The sequence below is a fragment of the Pipistrellus hanaki genome (assembly GCF_964339955.1).
Source record: "Pipistrellus hanaki genome assembly, chromosome: 3".
Classification (NCBI taxonomy): Eukaryota; Metazoa; Chordata; class Mammalia; order Chiroptera; family Vespertilionidae; genus Pipistrellus; species Pipistrellus hanaki.
The window spans coordinates 77,381,698-77,409,058 of NC_140505.1; the positions used below are offsets into that span (position 1 = coordinate 77,381,698).

A 27,361-nucleotide genomic window follows, 5' to 3' on the forward strand; every position below is an offset into this window, starting at 1 on the left:
AGTGTTGCCATACTGCAAAAGTCAGTCTGATAACGGAGACAGCTACTGACTAACGAGCAAATACAGCACAGATATATTGGACAAAGGGGTGATTCATGTCCTGGCTAGCATGGCGAGAATTTGTCACACTTGGTGTGCAATTTAAAACTTATGAATTATTTATTTCTGGAATTTTCCATTTAATATTTTTGGACCAAGGTGGATTGAGGGTAACTGAAATCTGGAAAGTGAAACCTCAGATAAGGGAGGATTACTCTACTTTATTTACTAGTGGGTGACGGTGTCTGTTTCCCCAGACACACCTTTTGGCGATCAAGGGCTCTGAAAGCTGCCTTAGTGAACCTTGAAGTGTGTTAGTAATGACAGAACCAGAGCCTGTGGAACTAATGGTCTTAAAGGAGCTTTCATGTATTTTATAAAAAATAACCCCTTTCTGGATTATTTGTTCTTCTTGAGTGCATTGGCACTTTCCTATCCTGCTCTACCACAACCGTCCTCAATTAAAAAAAAAAAAAAAAAGAAGTTTTTTTAATATGATATACAATTTGAATTGTGAGAAAGTATAAAATGAAGAGTAATTCTATTCTTCACCTCCAAACTAATCTTCTCAGAAGTAACCATGAGTAATGATTTCCTCCCATTATTATTATTTAAATATATTGATTTCAGAGAAGAAGGGACCAGGAGATAGAAACATCCTCTATAATAAAAGCCTAATATGCAAATTGAACGAATGGCCGAATGACTGGGGGAACAACCGGTCGGTTATGACACACACTGATCACTAGAGGGCAGATGCTCAACTCAAGAGCTGCCCCCAGCCTGCAGGCCCCAGGCCAGCCAAGGTGGGTGCCCAAGGGGGAAGGGCTGGCAAGCGGGCAGGGCCAGGCTGGCCAAGGCAGGTGCCAGCAGGGGCCCCTGGATCGCCCACCGGTTATCTCACAGATCGGCCCTGGCCAGGCCTAGGGACCCAACCCGTATATGAATTTTGTTCACCAGGCCTCTAGTCATGATAAGAGAATCATTGATTGGCTGCCTCCTGCACGCCTCATGCTAGGGATTGAGCCCACAACCTGGCATGTGCCCTGATCGGGAATGGAAACATGACCTCCTGATTCATAGGTTGACGCTCAACCACTGAGCCACACCAGCTGGGCCGTCCCATATTGTTTATGGATATATTAACTTATATGGACCTAAAACATGTTGTATAAATAAAATTATATTTATTCTTTGCATTTTTAACATACTCTGTAGCTTGGGTCCTTTCTATACCAACCTATCCAGCTATATCCATTCAGTTTAATGGATGCACAGAATATATCCCTGTAGCACAATTTCTTTTAATACTTTATTAATGGTACTTAAGTTATTTTTAGTATTTTTATTTTTCCATACACTCTTTAAGAAATGTCCCTGTTCACACATATTTTATTTTGTGAGTACATCCAGGGTAAATTTCTAGCAGTAGAAAGGTTAAGTGAGAGAGTATGTGTATTTTTTATTTTGCTAGACATTGCTCAATATCCCCCCAAAGAGATTAAACCAATTTGTACGGCCATCATCAGTGGATGACGGTGTCTGTTTCCCCATACCCCTGTCAAATGTGGATATTCACAATCTTAATTTTTGCTAATCTGAAAATATATTAATATGCATTTCGTTAATTATGAGTGAGGTTGAGCATCTTTGAATTATAAATCAGTTTTTTTCCTTTGTAGCTTTCTGAATTTTTAGTTCCCATTCAGTGTATGTGTAATATTTTCTGAATGATCTTGTAAGACAGAGAGCATCTCTTACTGTGAGTCAGTTCTGCAGATGAATAAATTCATTTACTTTAGCACTTAATCTCCAAGTTCCAAAGGCACCCACCACATTACAGCCCCAGTGAATTCCTGAAGCATGCCAAGGAATTCTTTTTGCTACCTTAGCCCTGGGGATTAGGATTTTGTATTTAGAAGATTATTAATGTTTATAGAGTTTGAGATTAAACTTGATAAACAAACAAGAAAAGTGAAAGAATTCTTTGGGGAATTTAAGAGTCTTTTGTTATTTTTCTCTTCCTATATTCCCCTCTGAATTAAAATGGAAATGTTTCTTCTTTTGTGACACAAATGAGGTTAATTTCTTTCCAGCAAAGGTCAGTGACCTTGTGGCAAGTGTCTACAAGACCATAAAAGCAAAGCTGCCTCAGACCTTGAGAAGTATGTCATTGTACCTATCCAATAAAGATACCGAGTTCATCTTGTTTAAACCTGTTAGGGTGAGTATCATGATAATTTATTTGAATGTTGGCCAGTCTCTTCAAGTGTTCTGGCCTTGTCTACCATTTTCTTCTTCTGTAGATACTTAAAAATAGTATAACTTCCTGTTGGCATACTATTCTGGTGAAGTTAACTAATAATCCCTGTGATTCTTGAAAGGTTTACAAGTGGCATTTGTCTGATTATACCTCCCATCCCCATCACTTTGTCACTGAAGTACTTTCTCCCTAAAAGTATTGATAGAAGTTAGTAAATAAATACATAAGTAAATAATTAGACCTTCACATTGGATGTGTAGCCCAATCCTGGAAAGAACAGCCTTTAAGGGATCACACCTGTGTTACTGATGAGTAATGGAAATAAATGGCTTGTAGCAGCCACTAAGGTATTAAATGTCAGAGCAGATTTAGAACTCATAACTTCTAGCTCTACTTTGGGCTCACATCCTTACCCAATGCGTGGGCTGATTTTTAAAGTACAGTTTGTGTCTAGGAACTTGATTGTCTTTTGTTAAGAAATTGCTGCTGAAGGTTCTCTGGGGGCAGGACTTGCTATGGTTTGCTTTTTCCGGGAAACATTCTATGACAAGTCTTACTTGGGTTGTGCTAGCATGTGAAATATTAAGTGCAAATTATGCCTTTGGTAATCCCATAAAAAATACATCTCCTCCACTTGTTTTGGCAATTATCATTACGATTTAACTTCCTTAGTGCTGCATGTTTAAGACTGCTTACATGTTTTTGGTGACTCGCTTAATATGATTGCTTTTTCTCTTTCTCAGAATAATGTTCAGCAAGCCTTCCAGAAGCTCCATGTTTTGTTAAAGGAAGAGTTCAGTCCTGAAGATATCCACATCATTGCTTGTCCTACTATGGAACAGGTAATCCATAGTCTGAAGATTCTTATTTAGTTGTTTGAGTTAATATTGTACAATATTTTATTCTGATGAGCAACAGTTCAAACTTTGTCAAATTTTTGGTGATGGTTTTGTAACCAGACAAACAATGGGTCCATGCTGCCTGTCACTACTCAGCCGATTAAGCAGAGACAGGGTTGAGTCATATATGAGTTATTCCAATATTGCTGGCAGCATGGGAGAGTAGCAGGTTATCAACAAAAATTGGCTCTGCAGCCCACCATAGGCCAGCTGCTTATATTGGTGGAAGTACAAAGGAAAGTAGGCAGAGGGGCAAATTGGCAGTTTACAGATATGCAAAAGGACAGGGGATCTTCAAAGGGCCTCATATATGCAAGGGTTGGGGTTACATGGGGAAATAGCCAAAGGGTATGCTGAATGAGCAATTAATAGGTAAGTAGGCTGGAAATTTGCAAAAGCATGCAGGTATGCAAAAGGTCTGGGGATCTTCAAAGGGCTGGTGATTCTGGTTTCTGGCTCTGGTTTTTACAGTAAAGTTGTTAATCTTTCCATGATAATGGGCAGCTCCAAATGGGGTGGGGGATTGGGCTGCATTTCCAGGTGAGCTCCCAGGTCCTGTGTGCAGCTGCCAGCCAGGTTAGAATGTGCCTTCTTTAATCAGAAGACCCAGTGTATGGCAGTAGAGACAGTTCCTGACTTATGATAGTTCAATTTATGATTTTTTGACTTTACGATGGTGTGAAAGTGATATGCATTCAGTAAAAACTGTACTTGGAATTTTGAATTTCATTTTTTCCTGAGCTAGTGTCATGTAGCACAATACTTTCTCATGCTAATGGTCAGGGGCAGAGGGCCACAGCTCCCAGGTCACGAGGGTGAACAGCCGATGTTGTACCGCGGGCACCGTGTTAAATGCGTTTGCCCAGCGTGGGCTAATCTAAGAATTCTGAGCGCGATGTAAGAATTCTGAGCGCCTTGAAGGTAGGCGAGGCTAAGCTGTGATGTTTGGTAGATGAGACTTATCAAATGCATTTTCAACTTAATGATATTTTCACCTTCAGTGGGTTTATCAGGACATAACCCCATTATAAGTAGAGGAGCATCTGTACAAAATACTTTTGCAACTTTATTTTATAATTTCAAACCTGCAGGAAAATGCAAGAATGGTAATAAGGAACTTAACTCAGCTGTTCAGTTTTCCCCGTTTGCTTTATCATTGTTGCTTTCCTCTCCCTCCTTGCCCCTCTTTTTAAGTCATTTGAGAGGAAGTTGGGAGACACTGTGCTCCTTTATTTGGAAATATTTCAGTGAATTTCTTAAAAAACGAGGAATTCTCTTACTCTGCCCTCCCACAGTGCTCAAAACAGGAAATGTAACATTGATACTGTTATCTAATCCATATTCAGGGATCCAGCCCGGTTGCTGCTGCTTGTCACAGCTCTTTAGTTTCTCTTAATTTGGAGCAGTTCTGTAGCCTTTTTGGCTTTCTTTGCCTTGACATGCCAGTTGTTTTGTAGAATGTCCCTCAGTTTGAAGTTGTCTTTTTTCTCATGGTTAGATCCAGGTTTTATATGTTGGTCAGGAAAAACACAGAGGTGATTTTGTGTTCCTTGCACTAGATTATGGGGTTATTTATTTATTTTTTAAAAATATTGATTTTAGAGAAAGGAAGGAAGAGGGAGAGAGAGAAACATCAATGTAAGAATGAAACATGGATTGGTTGCCTCCTGTACGTGCCCCACTGGGGATTAAACCTGCAACCTAGGTTTGTGTCCTGACCAGGAATCAAACCCACGACCTTCAGTGCACAGACAACGCTCCAACAAATTGAGCCGCACTGGCCAGGGATTCATGATTATTTTGATTATCAAAATAGTTTATAGTTTATAGAAGGGTTCACTGCTCTGTTCATTTAATTGCAAGTCTTGCTAGGGCCTGGGTGACAACTTGCCATGTGCAGCCTGTCATTTTCCCTTTGTCACCAGGTGGATTTCTCAGGCTTTTTGGCAGGCTCCGTGTCACAACCCCCTTACAGAGTGGTCAGGGCGCTCCTGGGTTCAGTAAGATGAGCGTGTAAGTGGCAATTCACTTGTCATGCCTATTCTTATGCTTTCAAGAGTCATTCAAAGAATTTGTCATTCATACAACTCTTCTGAAAGCACACTCTGCATAGAAAAAGGTGGAATTGATTATTTAGGTGTATTTCTGTCCCTGGTTAGTGTTGGTCTGTAGTTTTTTCTGTCGTCCTCGTTGGATTCTGAATGAGTTGAGGGTGTGGATTAGGTGATGTGTGTGACTCCCCACAGGCCTCCATCAAACCCAATGCCCAGTGGCAGCTCCAGCAATCAGATCAGCATCGCAGTTCATACCTTACAGCCATGTTACCTGGTCTCAAAATCTTAGACTTTTCCTCTCATTCTGTTTTTGGGGCTCTAAACAACTTTTCCGTGGTATTCCACAGCAGAACTAATGTTGCCTTTCACCTTGCTTTTCAGCTGAACCTCTTACTATCAGTTTCTAAATAACCAGACCAGTCCGGCGGTGCTTGTAAACGGTCTGTCCAGGAGCGGCTGAGAGCCAGGCTGCAGGACACTTGAGGAACTGTACGTGGGCATGTCCCCAAGAACCACTCCAGCGTGCTACTTACCGCTGACTGCAGGGTGAAATACAAGCAGAGGGTTCAAAATCGGTGTTTCCCTTGTAAAAGCATCAAAATGCCAAAGATTAATCTATGAGCAGCAGCACTTGCCTCATTAAATGGCCTCAAGAAATGTAAGTTTTTAAGAGGTAACCATGATGAGCACACGGTGAAATGGTTCTTAACAAAATATGTGCAATGAAAATAGGTTGCAATAGATAGTGTAGAGAAGAACTTTATGGAAATACTGCTAATTAGGAAGCTTCTAAGAGTAAGGTTTCTTAAAGCGTGAAACACTGCAACACTTTTAACCACTGAGCATTCCACAGTGATTATTATTATTTTTTTACTTCTGGAAATGTTATTTCTACATTCAATATAATGTTTCTCCTGTCACTTTGAAATTTAGTTTGGAGTAGATTGGATGCTTATGAGAACACATGCTGCTTTTCTGGGAGTTCAGGGTGTTATCTCCTGTGTTTAAAAAAATACATTATTACTCGAGACTCAATTCGTGTACGGGTGGGGTCCGGCCAGCCCACCCTGATCGGGGCCGTTTGGGGCTGGGCTGGCCAGGAGAAGGCTGTGGGAGGTTGGCTGCTGGCCCTGTCCAATCAGGGCTGGGCTAGAAAGGGATAGAAGGGGCCTGCCTGGGGGGAGGGGCCACGGGAGGTTGGCTGGCCGGCCCCGCCCCTGATCGGGCCAGTTGGCTGGCTGCAGTGCACATCATAGCTCCTGGTCATTCTGGTCGTTCCAGTCACCGAGCATTTATATATATAGTTATTTTGTTAATCCTCACCAGAGGATATTTTTTCCATTGATATATTGATATTTTTTTTAGAGTGTGAAATGGAGGGAGAGGGGGAGGCACATAGGGGGAGAGGAACATTGATGTGAGAAAGATATGTTATTCGTTTGCCTCCTGCATGCTCCTGAAATGGGGCTGGGAAACAAACCTGCAACCCAGGTACATGCCTTTGACCAGGAATTGAATGCATGACCCTGTGGTGCACGACTGATGCTCTATTACTGAGCCACACCAATAGGGCTCTATTTTGGGAAGGTAAAATATCATCATTATCATCATTATTATTGAATTTATTGGGTTGACATTGATAACAAAATCATACAGTTTTCAAGTGTACAACTCTGTCATGTCATCTGCACACTGCATCGTGTGCTCACCACCAAAATCAAGTCTCTTTCTGCCACCCTTTGCCCTCCCTTTGCCCTCTCTACCTCCTCCCTCCCCTTTTTCTGTGTTTTTGATGTGTTAGTTTCCAGAGTCAGGGACCTCAGGGAAGGTCCCAGTGTCTGTCTTCCTTGAATTGCAGAGGGTTGCTGCCTGCACGTGTGCATTATCTAGTGCGAACTTTTATGGCACAACAGCCAGATGGTACTGGGAAGTACCATCATGTGTGCTAACCGTACACACACGAGATGAATAGCATATCTCTTGCATGCAGGTCGAGGTTACCAGCCTTCTGTACACTGCCTTCAGGTTTAGTAGTGGTTGTGCCTGTACCCGCTGCAGCAAGTACATTTTACTAACAAAGACAGGGAGGATGAAGATGGCCCACCCTTAGCATCTAACACTCTATATCAGGGATCGTCAAATACATTATGCACTTCTATGAATTTTCCTACAAACACCTATTTCCTGAGTGGGTTGGTTTTGCCTCTGATAGTCAATGCAGCCTGCTTTTTAGATTGAAAGGGATTTTGAGCGTTCACACACTAGCCTAGAGAGGGAGCACTGACAGGTGTTCTGGAATGTGGCCAGCAGACCTCATTCTGCATGACTAGCAGGCTTTCTCATCTCCTTAAAGCCCACCGTGCGTAGGTAGGTTACATGTCTGTCATTTTAAACAGGTCACTCGTTTTTCAACTCTGTTTAGGTTAGTGATGTATGTTGCTTGATAGGGCTGTATTTTGGGAAGGTAAAGAAGATCCATATTCATTCTTTGACATGAAATGAATGAAACAGGAAGATTGAATCTACTTCCATTTACTATTTAAAATACATGTTTAATGAAATATACTGTAAAATACCCAGTTTTGTGTATTATGTTGTATATATGATTTTTAAAAAGCCTTTCCAAAGAAATAAGGGCATGATTAATGTACTATACTATGACTGATGTAATTTGATGTACAGAGCAGTATGTGTTATTAAGGATCAAAATATTTGGCAGCACTTGCTCTTGTGTTGAATCTTTTATTTCTGAAACAAACACCTTACAAAGTGCTGAGTAGGTGGTAGTGGTCCAACTTGTTTGCTAAATGATTATTTGTTTAAACCTGTACAGTTTCAAGAGTTTACTTATACAAAGAATGTACATACTTTCAAATAATTAATTTAAAAGGCTTTATATTATTTGGCTAGAAATTGCTGTTTTTAAGAAATGTGAATTTTTAAAAAAACAAAAGATTTTTGCTTCCTAACGTGTGTGCTGTGTGTGGATTCTTTAAAAAAAATTTTAATTGAAGTTTCTATTGCATTAACTTGTGGATTCATGTGCAATTGTAAGAAATAATTCAGACAGATCCCAATGGTAACATCTTGTAAAACTATAACACTTTATATCACAAGCAGGATATCGACATCGGTGTGCTCCGCCAATCTTACTCCGACTCCCCGTTTTACTTGCAGTGTGTGAGTTCTTTTGGCAGGATGAATAGTATGGAAAGACATTTCTAAAGCATCATAATGCTTCATTAGTTGAAGGAATCTAAATTTTTCTTTGTTTACAAAACTGCCAGTTTCCCCAGTACTGTCAGCACAAATGGTTGTGTTGAAATTTAGCATTATTGAAGTAGCAATAAAAATGAATGTGTATTTCCCCCTGGTTTAACAACTCCATATCTTAAGTTCTCTTCTTTCACTGCCTTATAAGTGAGAGAGAATAGTGTCAGCGCAGTTCGTCACAGCGGCCGTTCATACCGCAGCCGGGATGCTGGCGAGAGACGGTACTCAGAGGCACTGGCTTCCTCGCCTCCTTTCTGGGCGCTCCTTCCACTAACCAGCTCGCCGCCCCCTCGCCCTCTGCAGCCGGCCGGCAGCTGCTGGGAACTTGAAAAGGGGCACCCGTTAAGTAGTGACCCGATAAATACATTTTTTTTCTTTTTGAAATAGTTTTTAAAACTATTTCTGACTTAAAAAATGTTCAGTATTAGACATTTCTGTAGTGTTTGAATTTTAACATAAACTGTGAAAGTCTTTAATAAATAAACCCTGAAAGGCAAATTGCTATGAAATGTTTGGCATATAGCATCTGGGTTTGTCTTTGTATACTCTGAAAACTTTTCTTATAAGATTGAATTCTTTCACACATTTTAACCAAATGGATTTTAGTTATCAGTGTATACACATGCACATGGAAATGATTTGAAAGTAGGTTGAAGACATTTTTTCCTAAAATACATCAGCATCTCCAAACACTAAGGACATTCTCCTACATAACATGAATACCGTCACTATCCCTAAAACTATGCAGTGATCTCTAATAGTCTATATTTTAGTTTCAGTTGTCCCCCAAAATGTGTCATAGCTTTTTATCTATGCTCTTATATTTTATTTGGTGGTTATGTCTCTTTAGTCCTTTTAAATTTATACAACTCCTCTTTAGGTTTTGCTTGTTTTCATGGCGTTTTTTATAAAGCGCAGCCTAGTTATAGAAAGATGTGCTTGTGTTTCCTCATTAACTTCAGAATACCTAACATAGCAGAATACATTCTTCTCAAGTACGTGGAACATTTGCAAAAACAGACATATGCTGCACCACAAAATAAACCTCAGACTGATCCACCGCAGTGGTTCTCCACAAGGGGTGACCTTCCCTCGCCCTGCCCGGGACACTTGGCAATGACTGAAGACCTTTCTGGTTGTCCTGCCTGGTGTATGTGGGGATGTTACTGGCTCCTCGTTGGTAGCAGTAACTGGAACTGCTGAATGTCTTATGATGCACAGGACAGCCTTTCACAACAAATACTTTGCCAGCACAAGCCCTACTGTACATATACTTCAGGGACGTCCAATCTCTAGACTTTATTTCCCTCACCTGGCTTACTTGTTTTCATACGGCACATGAGATATTTAGCTTATTTGTGTGTGTGTGTGTGTGTGTGTTTTCTTTTTTTTTTCCTTCTGTTTTCTTCAACCCATTGCAAACTGCATGGAGGGGAGCTTGGTTTTGTTTATTGTTGTATACCTAGCTCCCGGGACAGTGCCTGCGGTAGGCGAATGAATGAAAGAATCCACTGCTGCCAGTCACGTAGCCTCCCCTCCCCACCCCAGGTGACTATTTCCTATCTTATATAGCTCTTTCTTTATCTCCTTCCCTTCTCTGTGTTTCTATTGCCGTTGCCCATGTCAAGGCTCTCGGTTTGAATATCCTTGTTTGGAATATTGAAGTATCTTTACTACAAGAGCCCAGTGTTATTAACATCTTCCCTCCCCTTCCTCCAGAATATAAAACTTTCACTCCTGCGGCACACGAGGCTGTCTCAGCCCCTGCCCATCCCCCAGCCTCATGCCCTCACTACCCTGTTTCCCCGAAAATAAGACAGTGTCTTATATTGTTTTGCTCCCAAAGATGTGCTAGGTCTTATTTTCAGGGGATGTCTTATTTTTCCATGAAAAAGAATTTGGTACACTTATTGTTAAATGAAAATAAAGGAAATTTATTACCTGTATATGGTATGGTAGTACGGTAGTTGTAAACACAAACCAGACAAACTGTGAATCCTAAAGTATCAAGAATTGACTCATTTATTCAATGACAATCATGTCATCATCTTCTGGAACATCATCATAACAATCCAATTCCTGAATTTCCTAGTGAATTTCTTGTGACTCCATTTCTTTCAGAATCAGTGGACCAAATCTCTCATGTTTAGCCTGGGGGGGCCTTATTTTCAGGGGGATGCCTTATATTTCACTCAGAAGGAAACCTGTAAGTATGTCTTATTTTTGGAGGATGTCTTATTTTCGGGGAAACACGGTAGTCATCCGTCAGGGTTCCTGAGTGCAGGCCACCAAGGACATCGTTGTCTAACTCGAGCAGGACGGCTTTCCTGGAAGGAAGTGGGGGTGTGGGGACAGACTGGGGAGCAAAGGGATAAGAACAGGGAGCATCACAGATGCATTTTTACCCCCATAGCAGGAAGAGTTGGTCCGGTCTCCCCTTCTGTGGCAGAGCCACACTCAACTGCTTTCATCTTGGCCAAGCTCACTCCCTGTGAGGCACCCGCGTGTGTGTGTGTGTAGTCCATGCTTCAGTACAGTGTTGGAAGATGGCCTCTGTGCCAGTTCCTGGTTTATTGCTATCAGCTCCAAATCCACCCCTTTTGCCCGGCTTTGAGATTCCCAGCCGGGCCCTGAGAACATGCCCCCTGTGCCTGCTGCTGCAGTAGCAGGCTTTGCGGCGCTGGAGGTGCACGTGAGGCCCGGGGTGGGGCTCTGTTGTGTCGTTTCCTTCTGTTTGGGCGTTCAGCACTGCCTGGGAGGTCTGGCGCACCCCTCCGGTGAGTTGTCCTGGCACTCGGCAGAAAGCGTTTTGTGAAGCAGCTTCTGCAACCTGGAGGCCACAGCCTGTGCAGCAGCTCCGGGCCCAGAACCTCCCCACAGCCAGGGCTGCAGTCACATCTGCCCCGCCAGGTCTGTGTTCCCTTCCTGGGCACATTCTAAAGAGAGGAGACGGAGCCGGGGAGAGGAGGGAGGGAGAACACTGTGCCTTACATTTGCTGTTCTTGGGTTTCCAGAGTTCTCTTTCAGGTCCCTTTTAGTATTAGCTTGCTAGATTTTGTTACACTTTCCCTGATGGAATTACTGATGTGGTTTCTGGGTCCTCACTGGCCCCTGGCTCTTAACACCTTTTTAGTTTCTGTCCCGGCAAGCAGGGCATGGCTGCCCACACACACACACTCAGAAGAGTGTTCTCCCCATAAAGGAAGGGGCTGGGAGTTGTGCAGCCAGAAGAAGATACTCTCCAGTGGGTCTCCCTCTCCGTGCCTTTTGTCTGTCCTGGGTGCTCACTCTGTCTCTGCCGGGATGCGTGCGCCCCTGGGGACTCCCAGCCCGCCCCACCCCTCCTGGTCCCTCAGCCCTGGCTCAGAGAGCTTCCCCCAGGGGTCGCCTTTGCTTCCTCTGCTCCTTCACAAAGCAACGCTTGCATCCTTTTGCTGTTGCTGTGTCTCTGATCCCGAGGCAGACAACCTGTTCTCTTTGGACCGTCAGCACATGGTAGGCGCCCAGTGCATACTTACTACGTGGTGTAATTGTTACTGAATTAATCAGCAATTTCTGTGGGTACTGGACGAGCCTCCGTGTGCCTTGGGGCATTCAACTGCTGTGTCACTGAACAGTTAGTATTGATAAACAGCCCAACTGAGTTCATTTTTGTTTGTAGGGGAAGCACCGTTTCCTGCCAAGTCCCTGAAGATAAAATGATAATGGGCAAGAGGCCTTGTCCGCTCAGGAAGTGCAGGGCCTGGGCGGGGGTGGGGTGTGAGGCAGACATGGCGTTAGGCTTGAACTGTGTCCCCCCAATTCATATGTTGAAGTCCTGATGCCACAGACCTTATTTGGAGAAAGGGCTATTGCAGATGTAATTACTAGTGAATTGAGGCACACTGGAGCAGACTGAGATGGGGGGAGGGAAGGTGTGAGGGGTGTGGAGGGGGTGGAATCTGGACTGGAGTAGGCTGGCCCTGACCCATTATGAGTGGTGTTCATATAGAAAGGGAAAATTTGACGCAGACACACAGGGAGAGCTCCATGCGAAGACTGGAGTGATGCTGCCACAAGCCAAGGAGCTCCCTGGAGCTGGAGAGAGGCCCTGCTCCATGCCCGCCCCGCACCTGCTCAGCGAAGCCCTGCGCATCCAGCTTCCGGAGCTGAGGGCATCGTCTCCGTGGCTCCAGCAGTCCGAGCAGACGGACAGGGGTGGGATCGGGCTTTTCCAGGCCTGGCCGCTGGCTGGCTGCCGTCAGTATCTACCGCCCAGCCTGTGAGGTGATCCTGATGGAACGATCCTGAGTTCGGTGTTCGGCCCAGGCTTTGACAGCCTGGCGCAGAGCGGACGTTACAGGAGCGGCTGGAAAGCTCCCATCTATTCAATGTTGGCCGCCCTGGCCGGTTTGGCTCGGTGGATAGAGCGTACACCTGCAGACTGAAGGGTCCTGGTTCAATTCCGGTCAAGGGCACGTGCCTGGGCTGCGGGCTCCATCCCCAGTGGGGGATGTACAGGAGGCAGCCAATCCATGATTCTCATCACTGATGTTTCTATCTCTCTCTCCCTCTCCCTTCCTCTCTGAAATCAATAAAAATATGTTGTTTTTTTTTTTTTTAAATGTTGTCAACAACATAGTTTAAAATGGGACTGACGAGATAAAATGCCTCTGTGAGGCCGCCTGTTGACAGCTTCTGTGCTAGTGGAAGCCTGTGCTCAGGTTTGGTGAGAGGAGGAAGACCAGGGAAAAGGAACTGGCTGACAGCAGTAAGAGCTGCATCTGTGAGCACCACGCCCAGTGCTTTACCGATGCCACCTCCCTTCGCTTCACTGTACTTCCCGCCACAGGTGCGGAACGGAGGCTAGCGGGGCTCCCTGCCTTGCCCAGGGCCCCACAGCTGTCAAACGGTGCTGCCCAGACGGCCATCCAGGCCTGTCTGACTCCAGGGCACACCCGCCCTCCGGTCCGAGGCCTTCAGTCCCGGGAGAAACGTCTGGAGGCCCGGCTGCAAGCCTGGAAGGACTTGCTCGTTGCCAAGTGCGACCCAGGAGCTTAGTCTCAGTGCCCGTGAGGAGAGGGGCTTCTCCGCCTACTGAACGCAGGTGCCCAGCCAACAAGGGGCCTGGGCACGTGGGGGTGGCCTGCAAAGCTACACCTCTGCAGCGGCTTCCACGCCACGTATGGTAGTCACTGTAGTTTTAGCTGCTGATACTGTTCACCGCAAGTGTGAGTCAAACAGTGGAAGCGACTGTAACGAGTGCCCTGCTGGCCTCAGCACCCTCGTCCCAGCCCAGCCGTGCAGCTTCGCGCCTGTGTGCGGGCGAGAGGTGGAGGCAGGCCGTGTGAGAGCAGGAGAGCAGGCACCAGGCTCAGGGCAGGGAAGGGCTAATTGCCAGAAGGGGTTCCTGTCTTGGTTTAGGCTGCAGTTGAGATCACCCTGGGAAACGTGCTGTGTCCCGGGGATTTAAAAGACACACAGCCCAGCTCCTGAGCCCCCTGTTCTAGAAGCTCCTACCCCTCCCCATGCTCAGGCATCAACTAGGAAGCATGTTTATGAGACATAACCCACCTTCCCTTAGCGCCCTGGATTGCACCAGATCAGCCAGCCATGGGGGCGTTTTGCGAGAGATCAGGAAACAAAGTCACGTGAACTGAGGTGCATAGAGAATGTGGCTTCAGAACCAGCTGCCTTCCATGCCCCTGTCCTTTCTGAGACCCATTGTGTCTCCCATCCAGATCATCCACCTCCCGTTTTGCTTTACCTACTCCAGCTGGCAGCTATTACCAGTGACCAGGAGGGTCCCAGCTACTGGAGGTGGTTAGTGTGGGTCCTTTCGGGCTTAGTTGGCTCCTGGTTTGGGGACCTGCTGCAGGATGGTGTGGTTTGCTGTCTGGGTTTCCCTCTGCCCCACTGGGGCTGGGGAAGGGGGTGTTTGAGATGAGGTCAGGGTTAGTGAGAGCTACTATTTCTAGACCCATTTCATAGACGAGGAAACGGAGGCGTAAAGCTACTTGCCACACAGCCAACCCTCAGCAGAGCTAGACTTTGAGACGGTCTGTGTCCTGAGTCCACCCAGGTACATAGCAAGGTTGCAAGTGAGCAGTGGGAGCAAGCAGGACAGGTGTGGCCCTACCCGGCCCCTGAGACAGCCTGCCTCTACGCTGTCGGGTCAGGGCCAGCTCCTGAGCCTTTTCTGTCCCTCGCCATGGAGTCTGTCAGAACCCCAAAGACTTTTATTGTCAAACCAAGCTACTGTGACAGGCCCCACATCACAAAACAACTCTCAAGAGACAAAAATAAGACTTGGGGTTTTCCTTGGTGCTCCTGACCGTGGCCTCCCAGAGCCGGTCAGCAGGTGCTGGGAGGCCCGGGCAGCGTGGCAACTGCGCTCGCCTGGACCTAAAACCACCTCCTCCTCCTCCTGTAGGCCAGCAGGAAGCTCATGGAGCTCTCTATGAAGATTTCCAAATCACAGATGGTCAGGAAATTCAGGATCCTACTCATTTTCCCCAGAAGGACCTGCATCTTCCGAGCTGTTGAATCAAATTTCACCTCCAGGATTGCTTTCATCTTCATTTCACTCAGCTTCTCCGGGTTGATGAACTGTGGGAATTCACGGAAGGCTAGGTGAGGGTACATGCTGCCCCCCTCTCCCCCCATCAGACCCCTGTGGCCAGGACCGAGTCTTCCCTGGAAAGGCCACTCTCCAGGGCAAATCTCTGCTCCCAGCCCAGCCACCAGCACCCTTTCTGCTGCTTCCCGAGGACACGCACTGGGCCGGTGCCCGTGGCCACCCCCAGCCTTTACCCAAGCCAAAGGGTGCCAGCTCCTGAGACCTAGTGTGGACTGCCACCCAAAGGCAGTGCCCCCTGGGGGCACCCGCTCTTCCCCATGGGTCCCCTACCCCGGAGGCCCTGCCACAGCTGGGAGACTGTCCGGTGTCTGCTGAGAGCCGCACTCCCGCTGCGGGCTCGCTGGAGCGTGTCTGGGTTTTGCTGGGACGAGGCCCTGCCCCGGGAGGCCACCTCTACTCCAATTCCGCCTTGGTTTTAGCTACGAAGGCCGAGCAAAGGGTCTCCCAGAGAATGCTTAAGAATACCAATATGTTCTATTTCTATGAAGTATCCCACTTATGAAATGTTTTCACACAAAGCGTCTTATGGAAGCCGTACAACGACACTGTCATTTTATAAACGCCAACAGTCCCAGATAGAGCAAGAGGCTGCCTGTGTTACACGGACGTGGAGGGGCTGGCGTGTCCTCAGGACTCCCTGCTGCCTGGCCTGGGAGGACCCACCAATGAGTCACATCTGTGCTGATTCAGTTCCTTTGGGGTTACCCCCCTCCGCTGGCACAGGACTCTGACCATGTCAGCCACTCACCTGCCCTTTGGGCATTGGTTTCCTTTGCTGACCCCCAACCCTCCTCAGTGGCACCCAGGTCCTCGTACCCTCTCCATTCTAGCTGCCCCTCTTAGTGCATCTCCATTGTGCAGGGCAAATGGGACACTCGGAGAGACCTAAGTATGCATCATCTCGTTACTGAGGCGGCTGTCTGGGAGGCCCAGGTAGGTGAGAAGGTTGGGACTTCATTCTTTAGCTTGTAAACCAGCCGCCTTCCTGGGCAAGGGGGCCGGGGTGGCCAGCTGTCTGGATCTGCGGGCACTGTCCCAGCTTCAGCTCTCCAAGTCTCCTGTCCCGGAAAATGCCCCCAACCTGGGCAAACTGGGGCAGCTGGTCACCCCAACCTGCCACATTCCCTCCTCTCCTTTCAAATATCAGTCACACAGCTTAATTATGCTTGAGTCTGCTTTCTCCACCGGCCTGCTTCCCCGTCTGGCCCACTTCCCACAAGACACGTCCGTCCGTCTGTCTCCCCCGGCAGTCCTACTGTGAGAGGCTGGAATGGTGGGCCTGTGAACAGAGCCCTCTGTGGAGTGGGGCGGGGAGCTGGAGCAGGAGCAGGATCGTATGTGTGTCTCAGAGGGCAGCTAAGGAGGTAGACTGGGCAGGGGCCGAGCGGATGGAGAGGTTCAGATCCCAGCAGTCCCAGGCCTCCGAGGTTTGCCCGGTTCCCGCCTTCACTCTGGTCCTCAGGAAGGGTCTCCATAGCCCGCCGTCTTGCCTGTCACAGTGAGAACTCTGGGGTCCAGACTCACCACTCGGAGTGGGTTGAACAGTGGCCCCCAAAAGACATGGCCAGTAACCTGGAATGTTACCGTGTTTGGAAATAGGATCTTTGCTGGTGTAATTGAGTGAAGGACCGTGGATGAGGACTGGGGGGCCTAACCCCAATGTCTGGTGTCCTTATAAGAGAAAGGAGAGGGCGGTTGATGTGCAGAGAGACGAGAGTGTGAGGACAGACACAGGGACTGGGGTGTGGCTGTCCCAGGCCAAGGAATGCCGAGAACCGAGAAGCTGGGAGAGACAAGGAAGGATTCTCCCTGGGGGTAGCTGCCATCTCGATTTTAACCCTCTTGCTCCCAGAACTGTGAGAAAATAAGTTTCGGTTGCTTTAAATCCCGCAGCTGTGGTCATTTGTTACAGCAGCCGAGGAAACTAACACTCCTTTGGGACTTGCTGCCGGACTGGGCAGGGGCCTGGGACACCCGGGCAGTCATTTCTTTGGAAATGAGAGTGTATGGGGAGGAGGGAAGGGCTGGGGACACACATTCCCGCTTTGTGACAGGGCTGCGGTGAGTGTCAGACAAGGTGAGGCATGTTGATACTGTGGCCTATTTTTTCCGTGGGTCGGAGTCACGCAGAACAGCGCCCGGGCCCATGGCATGGCCAGTCCGAGCCGGCGGGGCCCGGGTGCAGGTGGGCAGAGGCGAGGGGAGGGGAGACCTTACCCCGTACTTGGTGCCCAGGTTTAAGGAAATGCGCCTTGTCTTGTGGGCGAAGCAGAAGATGACCTCATCTTGGCTCTTGACGTGCACCTTGATGTGCCGGTTGATGGCTAAGGAGATGGACTGGAGGGGGGGCGCGTGTACGTGCAGGGCCAGGTCCCACCAGTTCCAGGCCTTCTGGTGCTTGTCTTTGGCAAAGTAGTAGCCCAGGTTTTGGCTCAGGCTCAACCTAGATTGAGAAGTCCCATCAGGCAGCTGGCACTGGGCCATGGGCGAGGGGCGAGGCAGGCCTGTTTACCCCCCCCCCCCCCCCCGCCCTTTCTGGCTTTAACCTTTGCCCACAGACAGCCCCCAGGCGCCCGCAGGTCTTGGCAGGTGGGAGAAGTTCCAACCAGGAAGGCAAGCCCAAGCCGAGGTGCAGCCCTGCAGCCCTCCTGGGCCAGACTCTTGTCTTGTCTTGTGCCCGGGCCCCACCCCCATGCTCTCCTCTCAGTGCCAGGGGCTGCCCAGTGTCTCCGTGCTCTTTCCCTCCTCAGGGCTTCGCCACGTTCTTTTCTCTGCCTGGAACCGACTTCCCTCCCTGCGTGGCACAGCTGGCTCCTGCTTAAGAATCATTTTCTCAGAGGCCCTTCCTGACCAGCCCCTCTGGTTCCCTATGTCACTCTCCATCTGCTACTAGGGCCAGTCGTGACTCCCAATGCCTCAGTTTCAGCTGCGGAAGTACTTCCCTCAGAGGGCTGCTGTGAGGATCAAGGGCCTGTACATAGCGATAACTTGGTCAACATTAGAACATCCTTACAACCGTCGGCGGAGAAAGGGGCACCGCGCTGGGAGCAGATCCTGCTGGCTGTGCCCTGTGATGGCTCCTATCCCAGTTCTCTCAGTAGGCCTTCCCTGCCCTGGGGTCAGAGGTCTGTCCCTGCCCTGGGAACCCAGCTCTGGGCTGAGCCTTCCTCAGGGAAATGGGCTCTGGAACCCCCAGATATCTAAATCTGGAGGTTCCTCCTGAGGGGCTGGAACGACCCCCACGCTGTGGAGTGTGTAGACCCACGCACCAGGGACCCTGAGTTCAGGCAGGTCGGGGGCCCTCGCTGCGGGGGACCCTGAAGCCTGGCAGGAGGTCTGGTCTGAGATTCCTCAAGTCCAGGGCCTGGAGGTTGGGCGCAATGCTGGGGTTTAGTTTCCAAACACTCAGCTTACCTTTCCCAAGGAGACGGGAATAAAAAATGACCCAAGAAATAGTCCTTAAACAGCTTGGCTCTAAATCCTTTCCAGAGCCTGGGGTGCAGCGGGGGAGCTGGGCACACGCTGAGGGGGAGGAGGTGGGCTGGGACCTGGGGAATAGCTGTGGACACTTCTAGCAATGATTAGGCTGGAGGGGCGGGAGGGGGTGGGGGGCCTGGCTGAGCAGCTTTGTGTTTCCAAATGACTTGGCGGGTCTTTGCCACAAAACTGATCTCCCTGTGACGAAGGGACTGCAGTGCTCACGATGGATGAATTAATTCCCTCAGGGACCTTTCCTCACAGGATTGCATTTTCCTTTGGTACAGCTGCCCCTGGGAGGGAAGCAGCTTGGGGAGGGGGAGCTCATTCTGCCCTGTGCAATGACATTTTGGGGGTGATGGGTGTGTGAAACTCAACCAAGTTTCTTGCCCCCACTACTTGGTGCTTCTTGTATCTAGTACCTTCTTCCACCTTTCAGATATCATTATTATACTAAGGGACCTTCAGAGAACAAAGTACACAGTCAGTATAGAAAAAACCCACACAGAGAAAAGATTCTTAAAAACCAAGGCTTGGAATGTGAAAATCCTTGTGTCTTTTTTTGGGGGGGTGGGGGGGGTGGGGGTGGGGGAAAGGGGTGGCGGTGGGGCGGTGGGAGGGGTTCAGAATTAATAAGAAAAAAGTTTGGCTTTGACTATCAGTAACAAAGAAAGTGTAAGCCCTAGCCAGTTTGGTCTAGTGGATAGAGCATCAGCCCATGGACTGAAGGGTCCTGGGTTCAATTCCAGTCAAGGGCACCTACCTTGGTTGCAGGTTCCTGGGCCCTGGTTGGGTGCATGCAGGAGGCAACCAATCAATATCTCTCACATCGATGTTTCTTTCTGTCTCTCCCTCTCCCTTCTGCTTTTTCTAAAAAAAAAAAAAAAAAAAAAAAAAAAAAAAAAAAAAAAAAAAAAAGAGAGAGAGAGAGAAAAGACAAAAAGAAAAAAATCTCCTCAGATGAGGATTAACAAAATAACAACAACAACAACAACAACAAAAGAAAGAAAAGAAAAGATAGAAAAAAAATAAAACGCTAATCCAAGATAATATGCACTTCCCTCTACATGTCCACCTAGAACGCAGAGGGAACAGGAAACCTGAAACGGTACCTCACAGAGATGGGCAAAAATCTTGAAGTGACTGAACTACCTTGAGTTGGTAAGGTGAAGTATTCCACCATTATCAGAAATGGTAACTTAGGAACTAAGTTCAGTTACCATGAAATATTTCGAATTATATTTTTGAATATAATACGTGGGCTTCCAGAGCACTCACCACACCCTCCTCTCTGAGGCCCCCAGAATAGAGGGGTCCTGGGTTTTTCTAATATCATCCTATGATGCTTGACTCTCATGAGGTGTAAAGGAGATGACGCAATAGAAGTGGTTGCCCTGAGTCTGTGACTGCTATTTCACCCACGGGGAGAGCATTGGGGGGAGGACAGTACGCCTTGTCTGAGGTCAGGGACCTGTATTACTTCGGACTCATGACCTAAGCTTACCAGATCTCTCGGTTTTCATCATAGATGGTGACATGGCCGGAGTTGTTGATAAGGGCCCGAACAAACGCCTCCTCACTGTTGTCCAGGATGATATATGTGGTCTGGCCCGGTTTTGTATGGAAGAAGAGCATAGCCAGCCGTCCTGATGGGTAACTGGAAGATGGTTAAGGCACAAGCAGTCCCTTGGGATCCCCTTGCAGAGCCCTACAGAGAGTGCGGGCCTTAGTAAAACCATGTCCCGCCCCCAATCCTACACTTTTTAGCTGCCATAGATGTCAATATAGGTGTCCTTGTGCTCCAGCGGATACTATATCTGGCCTGATTCATCAGAAAAGAGAATTCGAAAGACATTCTCATTGGGGCGGATAATTACTTTTTTGTCATCTTGATCCATCTGGAAAGAAAAAAACAAGCCTGTGACAGGTGTCCAGGGGTTGATTGTCCCAATTCAGAGTACAGGGTTGTCACTAGCGGACCTATCACTGCCAGCAACCTGTTAGGTAATCTGTACAGGAAACCTCTCGGGGCCTCAGATTACCTGTCCATGTGATGAGGAGGCTGAAATGGATGACTGTGTGTGTGTGTGTGTGTGTATGTGTATATGTATGTATGCATGTGTGCATGTGTGTGTATGTGTAGGTGTGTATGTGTGTGTGTGTATGTGTGTATGTGTGTGTGTGTGTGTGTGTGTGTGTGTGTGTGTGTGTTGGGGGGGGGCATTTATACCCGCTCACGCAGATTTTAGACTATCATTTCAATCACTGTAGTAGTTATTGATTGTTTGCTTTCTAGGGCTGCCATAACAAAGAAATACAATCAGGGCAGTTTGAATCTCCAGAAATGTATTCTCTCACAGCTGTGGAGATGAGAAGCCTGAAACCAAGGTGGCAGCAGGGTGGCTTCCTCCTGGAGGCTCCGAGGAGGAATTTATCCCATGGCCCTCTCCATGCTTCTGGTGATGGCTAGAGATCCCTTTTCTTCTTGACTTGTACTGCATCACTCTAGTCTCTGCCTCCACATTCACATGGCCTTCTCCCCCAGTGTCTCTGTGCCTCACGTGGCTGTTTTCCTGTAAGGATACCAGTCATATTGAAGTAGGGGCCTACCCTTCTCCTATATGACTTCATCTTAAATAATTACATCCTCAAGGACCAATTTTCCAAATAAGGCCACATTCTGAGGCACTGGGGGTTAGGACTTAAACATGTCTTTTTTTGGGGGAGGGGGACTATTCAAAGTTTTATTTTTTTTCTTGAATCTGTGTGAATTATATATATTTTTGAAATTGTTCATTTTATGTAAATTTTCAGATGTGTTATTATAAACATTTTTCATATACTGTTACACTGTTTTAAAAAACTTCTACTGCCTCTGTTATATCATTGTCTCCATTCTTTATATTATTAATATCTTCTCTTTTTTTTGACCTAACATTTGCCCATTTTACTAGTCTGTTCAGAGAACCAGTTTTTGTTTTGTGTATTTTATTATTTATTTGGTTTCTATGGTATCAACTTCTGCTCTTATCATGACCACTTGTATGTATCTACTTCTATGGGTTTTCTATATTAGTTTATTTAATTTTAAAAAATTTAATAAATGTTTATTGTTCAGATTATTACAATTGTTCTTCCTCCCCCCCACCCCCCAACAGCTCCCGTCCACCAATCCTCTGCCCTTACCTCCTCCGCACTATCCTCATCCACAGGTGTACGTTTTTTGTCCAGTCTCTTCCCAAACCCCCCACTCTCCTTTTCCCCTGAGAACTGTCAGTCCACTCCTTTTCTATGCCCCTGATTCTATTATATTCTCCAGTTAATACTGTTCATCAGATTTTTTATTCCCTTGGTTTTTAGATTCACTTGTTGATAATTACATATTTGTTGTTCATAGTTTTTATCTTTACTTTTTTCTTCTTCCTCTTTTTAAAGAATATCTTTCAGCATTTCATGTAATTCTGGTTTGGTGGTGATGAACTCCTTTAGCTTTTTCGTATCTGTGAAACTCTTTATCTGACATTCCATTCTGAATAATAGCTTTGCTGGGTAGAGTAATCTTGGTTGTAGTTTCTTGCTATTCATTACTTTGAATATTTCTTGCCATTCCTGTCTGGCCTGCATAGTTTCTGTTGAGAAATCAGCTGACAATCATATGGTGTTCCCTTGTAGGTAACTAACTGCTTTTCTCTTGCTGCTTTTAATATTCTATCTTTGTCTTTTGCTCTTGGCACTTTAATTATGATGTGTCTCGGTGTGGTCTTCTTTGGATTCTTTTTGTTTGGGGTTCTGTGCACTTCCTGGACTTGTAAGTCTATTTCTTTCCCCAGGTGGGGGAAGTTTTCTGTCACTACCTTGTTTCCCCGAAAATAAGACATCCTCTGAAAATAAGACCTACTTACAGGTTTCCTTCTGAGTGAAATATAAGGCATCCCCCCAAAAATAAGGCCCCCCCCTAGGCTAAACATGAGAGATTTGGTCCACTGATTCTGAAAGAAATGGAGTCACAAGAAATTCACCAGGAAATTCAGGAATTGGATTGTTATGATGATGTTCCAGAGATGATGACATGATTGTCATTGAATAAATGAGTAAATTCTTGATACTGTAGGATTCACAGTTTGTCTGGTTTGTGTTGACAACTACCGTACTACCGTACCGTTTACAGGTAATAAATTTCCTTTATTTTCATTTAACAATAAATGTGTACTGTATTCTTCTTCATGGAAAAATAAGACATCCCCTGAAAATAAGACCTAGCGCATCTTTGGGAGCAAAAATTAATATAAGACACTGTCATATTTTCGGGGAAATGGTATTACTTCAAATGGGTTTTTAGCATCTTGCTCTCTCTCTTCTTCTGGGACCACCATAATTCTGATGTTGGTACAATTGAAGTTTTCCCAGAGGCTCCTTACACTATCTTCACATTTTTGGATTCTTTTTTCTTTTTGCTTTTTTGTATTCTAAATTTTTGATTAGATTCTTGTGATCCTCTAGTCTACTTTAGGTATATGTATAATTTTTTTTTAATTTCAGTCAGTGTATGCTTAATTTCTAGTTGATCCTTTTTCATATCCTCGAGGGTCTCATTAAATTTATTGGCCTTTTCTAGAAAATTCTTGAAAAACCTTATAACTGTGATTTTGAACTCTATATCCAGTCTTTTGCTTTCCTCCATTTCCTTCATTTGTGACTTGCCTCTTTGTATCCACATTTTAGCTGCTTCCCTGAGTTGATGGAGTGGCTTTGTGTACTAGATGTCCTAGCAGGGCCTAGTGGCTCAGCCTCCCCAGTTACCTGAGGTGGGCACACTTGGTTTGCCCCTTTGTGGACTGTTTGTGCAGTCTTGTTGTATTTAAGCCTAGATTGTTGTTTGTTTCACTTGGGGGAATTGACCTCCAGGCTAATTGGCTGTGAGGATCAGCTGTTCTTCACTGGGAGAGCTTCTGTGCTTAGCTTGGATGGGGCGGAGTCTCAGGGTGGAGCAGACAGCCTTGGTTTCCCATCAGCCCTGCCTAAGAGGCCCCTGTGTCTCACTGTCGTGCAGCAATGGCTGCATGCACCTTTAAGAGAAGGCTGCTCTCGAGTTTCGCCTGCTGCCAGTCAGTCTAGTTTCTCCATGAATGAGGCTGGGTATCCAAAGTCACCCAGAACTGGATTTCAGTGCAGTTGGGAGGTTTTGGTTCCCTCCTGAAAGAGAAAGCTAGCTGTGTGCTTGCTGCCTGCCCTCTCCGTGTGCCATGAGAAAGCCAGCCACGTATTCAGCCACCTGTCCTTTCCACGGGCGTGGGTCTCTGCATCTTCTCTGAGTCTCAGTGTCTCAGTGTCTTTTTCTCTTTTCTTCTAGTTGTAGAGTTTCCACTCAGGCAGCTTTCCAGTGGTTCTGGACGATGTCTTCCAGTTGCAGTTTTGAAATTGTTGTGCGAGGCAGCAGTATAGGTGTTTACCTATGCCTCCATCTTAGTTTCTCCTATTTAATTTTTCTAATCCTTTGAATTGAATGTTGAACTCATTGTTTTTCATTTCTTCTTCTTCTTCCTTCTCTTTTTTTAAAATATAAACATGTAAAGCTATGTTTCTCTCAAAATACTGTTTTAGCTCTTTCACATGAGTATATTTACATCTCATTCCATTCTAAATATTTTCAAAATTACCAATATTATTTCTTCTTTAACACAAAAGTTATTTCCCAGTGGGTGTGACTCAGTGGTTTAGTGTTGCCCCATGAACCAAGAGGTTACTGCACAAGTTGCATGTTGTGGTCTTGATCACAAGAAGGAGGCATCCAGGGGAGGCAATTGATCAATGTTTCTCTCTCATCAATGTTTCTATCTTTCTCTCTCTATTCCGTCCTGCATCTCTAAAATCAATAAAAACATAATTTAAAAATGTTATTTACAAGTGTGTTTTTAAATTTAAAACATACCAGTTGCTTTTAGTTATGTTATTATTATCACTAATTGAAATGCATTGGGGTAAGAAACATAGCCTATATATCAAGTGTTTAGTGTTTGCTGGGGTTTGCTTTGTGGCTTAGTGTGTGATCAATCATTGTAGCTATTTCATGTCTGCTTGAAAAGGATGCATGCCCTCCAATTGTTTTATGCTCTGGATTATAAAAACACATTGGTCACTTGATCTTCCCCCTCCCTTTTCCATTATACAACCCACCTCAACCACACTCACTCTTCTGCTTTTTCGGGTTTTCTCTATTTCTGGCATTATTTTGGGTTTTCTCTATTTCTGGTATTATTTCTTACACATGCTACTCTGTGCTTAAAGGAACACTTTCTTACATTTTCTCTAAATTTCCCAGGTGTTTGGAGCCAGCTTTTTATGTCTTCTGGCCTTCCACGTTACTTTAACTAGAAGCCAAACCAGTGATATTCAAGCTACTGTTTAAAAAAATTGAAAAATCCTTTATTCAGGAAAGCTTGCAGCAGGATTACTGATAGTCCTAATAGGTTGTCCAGGGCCAGCCACAGACAAATGTCTGACATTGGCCTACATCAGAGTCCCTCTGAAGAGGCTCATAACCAGTACACCCAGTGGCCAGCTTCAGAGAACAACAGGGCAGGATCTAATAAGCTTCACAAGCAGCATATCCACAAAGAGATCTCAGGAGGCACCAAAACCCACTGAGGCAAATTCTGCTTTGTGTGAAAAACACCTGCACAGCAACTTGCATACTGTGTTGGATCAAGTCCATGAATAAATGAGCCAATAGCAATCAAGACTCAATGACAACAGGAAGGCCCACATATGTGCACAAGGAACTTTCTTTGGGCACCAGCTCGGGTGATCAGGGAGACTGTGCCACTGGGTCCCACAGGTCACCTACTACATAAGGCCACTTTATCAGGACTGGGAGTTGTAGAAAGTATACCTAATACATAGAAAAAAACAACAACACAAAGAACTAGCCAAAATGGGTAGACAAAGAAATAGGCCCCAAGTGAAAGAACGAGAGAATGAGTGGAGGTAAGCAATATGTCAGATATAGAGAGCAGAGTAATGATTATATGGATGCTCAACAGCATGGAAAAGGACATAGAAAGTATAAAAAAAAGACCAGTCATAAATGAAGAATGACATATGTGAAATAAAGAATACACTGAAGGGAATAAACAGTAGACTCAATAAAGCAGAGACTTGAATCAGTAATTTAGACAAGCTAGAAATAAACATTCAATCAGAGCAGAAAAAAGAGAATTTAAATGAGGATAGTTTAAGGGACTTTTTTTTTTTTTTTTTAATACATTTTATTGATATCTTACAAAGAGGAAGTGAGAGGAATAGAGAGCTAGAAACATTGATGAGAGAGAGACATCGATTAGCTGCCTCCTGCACACCCCTCACTGGGGATGTGCCCGCAACCAAGGTACATGCCCTTGACTGGAATCAAACCCAGGACCTTTCAGTCCTCAGGCTGATGCTCTATTCACTGAGCCAAACTGGTTTTGGCAGTTTAAGAAACTTTTTTTTAAAAAAAATATATTTTATTGATTTCTTACAGAGAGGAAGGGAGAGAGATAGAGAACCAGAAATGGCGATGAGAGAGAAACATCAACCAGCCACCTCCCGCACATCCCCACCAGGGATGTGCCCACAGCCAATGTACATGCCCTTGATCGGAATCGAACCCGGGACCTTTCAGTCCACAGACCGACGCTCTATCACTGAGCCAAACCAGTTTCGGCAGTTTAAGGAACTTTTAAGACAACACGATGCATAATAAAATCCATGTGATAGGAGTACCAGAAGAAGAGAGAGCAAAAAATAAGAATGCATTGAAGAAAAAGTGATTTATTACCTACAAAGGAGCTCCCCTAAGACTGTCAGCTGATTTCTCAACAGAAACATTTCAGGTCAGAAGGCATTGACATGAAATATTTAAGGTGATAAAAAGCAAGGACCTATAATCAAGACCAGCGTTTTTCAACCGCTGTTCCGCGGCACACTAGTGTGCCGCGAGATGTTGCCTGGTGTGCCGTAGGTGCAGACAAGACAAGAATTTTATAATTTTTCACTATTTTGTTTACTTAATATTTCATAATAAAGTAATTATAAAATACTTTCTTTGTGTTTATTTGATTCCTATTCAAGAGAATTACTTTATATATAGTCAATATAGGCACAGAGTTAAATTTTTTAACATTTTCTAATGGTGGTGTGCCTCGTGATTTTTTTCATGAAACAAGTGTGCCTTTGCCCAAAAAAGGTTGAAAAACACTGATCAAGACTACTTTACCCAGAAAAACTATCATTTAAAATTGAAAGAGAAATAGCTTTACAGACAAGGAAAAGCTAAAGGAGTTTGCATTCACTAAGCCAGTATAATAAGAAATGTTAAAGGGCTTACTCTAAGAAGAAGAAGAAGGAAGAGGAGGGAGAAGAGGAGGAGGAAGAGAAGGAGGAGGAGAAAAAGAAAAAAATATCACATAGGACTATATCTAAAATAATAAAATAACATACCTATCAATAATTATATATTATTTTTTAAATAATACATAATGATAAAGAGAGCAACCCAACTAGAAGACATAACCCTTGTAACCTTTTATGCACCCAACAAATAATAAGGATTAGAGCAGAAACGTAGAAACTAAAAAACAATACAAAAGGTCAATGAAACCAAGAGCTGGTTCTTTGAAAAGATAAATAAGATTGATGAACCCCTAGTCAGACTCATCAAGAAACAAAGAGAGAAGACTCATATAAATAAAATCAGAAG

At 45.5% G+C, this 27,361-nt stretch overlaps 2 protein-coding genes across 2 annotated transcripts in view; one reads left to right on the plus strand and one right to left on the minus strand.

Moving 5' to 3' along the window:
* Positions 1–8,224, plus strand: part of COG3 (component of oligomeric golgi complex 3) — a 76,664-nt gene extending 68,440 nt beyond the window's left edge. Inside the window, exons 21-23 of the mRNA XM_084879361.1 lie at positions 2,136–2,263; positions 3,046–3,144; positions 5,637–8,224. Of these exons, the coding sequence (XP_084735487.1) occupies positions 2,136–2,263; positions 3,046–3,144; positions 5,637–5,666 (257 nt within the window). The 3' untranslated portion in view covers positions 5,667–8,224. The remainder of the gene's footprint in view (positions 1–2,135; positions 2,264–3,045; positions 3,145–5,636) is intronic.
* A 6,688-nt stretch (positions 8,225–14,912) lies between these two features.
* ERICH6B (glutamate rich 6B) lies at positions 14,913–20,704 on the minus strand (the record flags this gene model as incomplete). Its single annotated transcript, XM_084878230.1, has 3 exons — positions 20,129–20,704; positions 17,365–17,549; positions 14,913–15,116 (listed from the first exon to the last, which is right to left on the minus strand). Exons 1-3 carry the CDS (start codon positions 20,361–20,363, stop codon positions 14,913–14,915), a joined length of 624 nt encoding a protein of 207 aa, XP_084734356.1. The 5' UTR covers positions 20,364–20,704.
* Positions 20,705–27,361: the final 6,657 nt, after the last annotated feature.